Source organism: Pteropus vampyrus, unplaced genomic scaffold (assembly GCF_000151845.1).
Source record: "Pteropus vampyrus isolate Shadow unplaced genomic scaffold, Pvam_2.0 Scaffold124, whole genome shotgun sequence".
NCBI classification, from domain to species: domain Eukaryota; kingdom Metazoa; phylum Chordata; class Mammalia; order Chiroptera; family Pteropodidae; genus Pteropus; species Pteropus vampyrus.
In genome coordinates this window covers 1,684,767-1,686,141 of record NW_011888905.1, presented here as the reverse complement: position 1 = coordinate 1,686,141, position 1,375 = coordinate 1,684,767, and the positions used below count along the sequence as shown (strand labels likewise).

At 60.8% G+C, this 1,375-nt stretch overlaps 1 protein-coding gene across 1 annotated transcript in view; it reads left to right on the top strand.

The window, feature by feature from the left end:
- The first annotated feature begins 6 nt into the window (after nt 1-6).
- The window catches only part of MSTO1 (misato 1, mitochondrial distribution and morphology regulator), a 3,942-nt gene continuing 2,573 nt past the window's right edge, over nt 7-1,375 (top strand). Inside the window, exons 1-5 of the mRNA XM_023534300.1 lie at nt 7-76; nt 191-326; nt 775-844; nt 925-1,000; nt 1,248-1,364. Coding sequence (XP_023390068.1) covers nt 314-326; nt 775-844; nt 925-1,000; nt 1,248-1,364 — 276 coding nt within the window. The 5' untranslated portion in view covers nt 7-76; nt 191-313. The remainder of the gene's footprint in view (nt 77-190; nt 327-774; nt 845-924; nt 1,001-1,247; nt 1,365-1,375) is intronic.

The window sequence follows — 1,375 nt, the reverse complement described above, 5'->3', positions numbered from 1 at the left end:
CGGGGCCCGGGAGGTGCTCACGCTGCAGTTGGGACACTTTGCGGGCTTCGTGGGAGCGCACTGGTGGAACCAGCAGGTGAGGTCCCCGGGCGGCGGCCCCCGCGGAGCCCTTGGGGGTCCCCAGGCCCCACTTCCGGCCGGCCGTTGTCGCCGGCCGAGTCCAGTCCTTCCTGCGCACCTGCCTCCCCAGGATGCTGCGCTGCGCGAACCGGCCCACGCCAAGGAGACGCCCGAGGAGCTGTGCCCCGACGTCCTGTACCGGGCCGGCCGGACGCTGCACGGCCAGGAGACCTACACGCCGAGGCTCATCCTCATGGACCTGAAGGGTGAGGCGGTGGCGGGGTCAGCCACTTTCCCCTTCGCGGGCGGGCTCTCTAGCATCCATTCGCTTCAAGATCCGCCAACCACACGAGGCTGAAGGCGGACGAGGAGTCCAGGGAGCCCCAAAAGCACGCCAGCACCCGAGGGACGCAAAAAGGCCACTTTTATTCCGTTTGAGAGCCATCTCTGGAACGGGCTGCTAGTCCCCGGAGACAGTGATATGTATCGACTGTGGCACTCATGTAAGACCGCAGGCGTGGCCTGTGCCCCAGGTCCCACAGCTTAGCAAAGGATGGAGTCTAGATTCTATTCTCTTCACAACTCATATATATCCGAGAAGACTTGGAAGCACCAAGTGCTGGAGAGATGGTGACAGCAGGTTGTCCAGTAATCAGAGGATTAGCTGAAGGGGGGACTAGGCTGTCACCCAACACTGCCTGTTGTTTTGCGCAGGTAGCCTGAACTCCCTAAAACAAGAAGGTGGACTCTACAGGGACAAACAGCTGGACGCAGCGATCGCGTGGTACTTGTGGTGTTGGGGGGAGTACACAGGAAGCTGGCGAACTCTGGGCAACCGTGGCTATGATCTCCAATTTCTTTCAGGCAGGGGAAGCTCACCACACACAAAGAGGAACCCCATCCCAAGAACCCTTATCTCCAGGACCTGCTGAGTGCAGAGGTGAGGGCCTCTGCCCTGAGCTTTCAGACCCGGCACTCCCCCCAGAGCCCTCACCACGGCCCGAGGGATAGAGGGTTTGAATCTTACACTCTGGGACTGGTTTCTGGGGAAAGCGCAGCCTCCTTCCTAAAGGCCTGCGACATGAATGGAAGGGAGGCTGCAGGGTGTGGCCAGAAAAATCAGGATAAACCAGGGTTTGCCTTTTGACTGACTGGAACTAAGTGTAGACTTTTGTCTTGGCTCCCAGGGGGCGCTGAGTAGCGATGGCATCTGGAGGACCAGATCCCTCCCCAATGGCAAAGGTGAGACCTGCCCAGGTACTGGCGGGGCGGGGAGTGGGCGCAGCAGGGCCGTGGAGAAGGGTGTGTCCCCTCC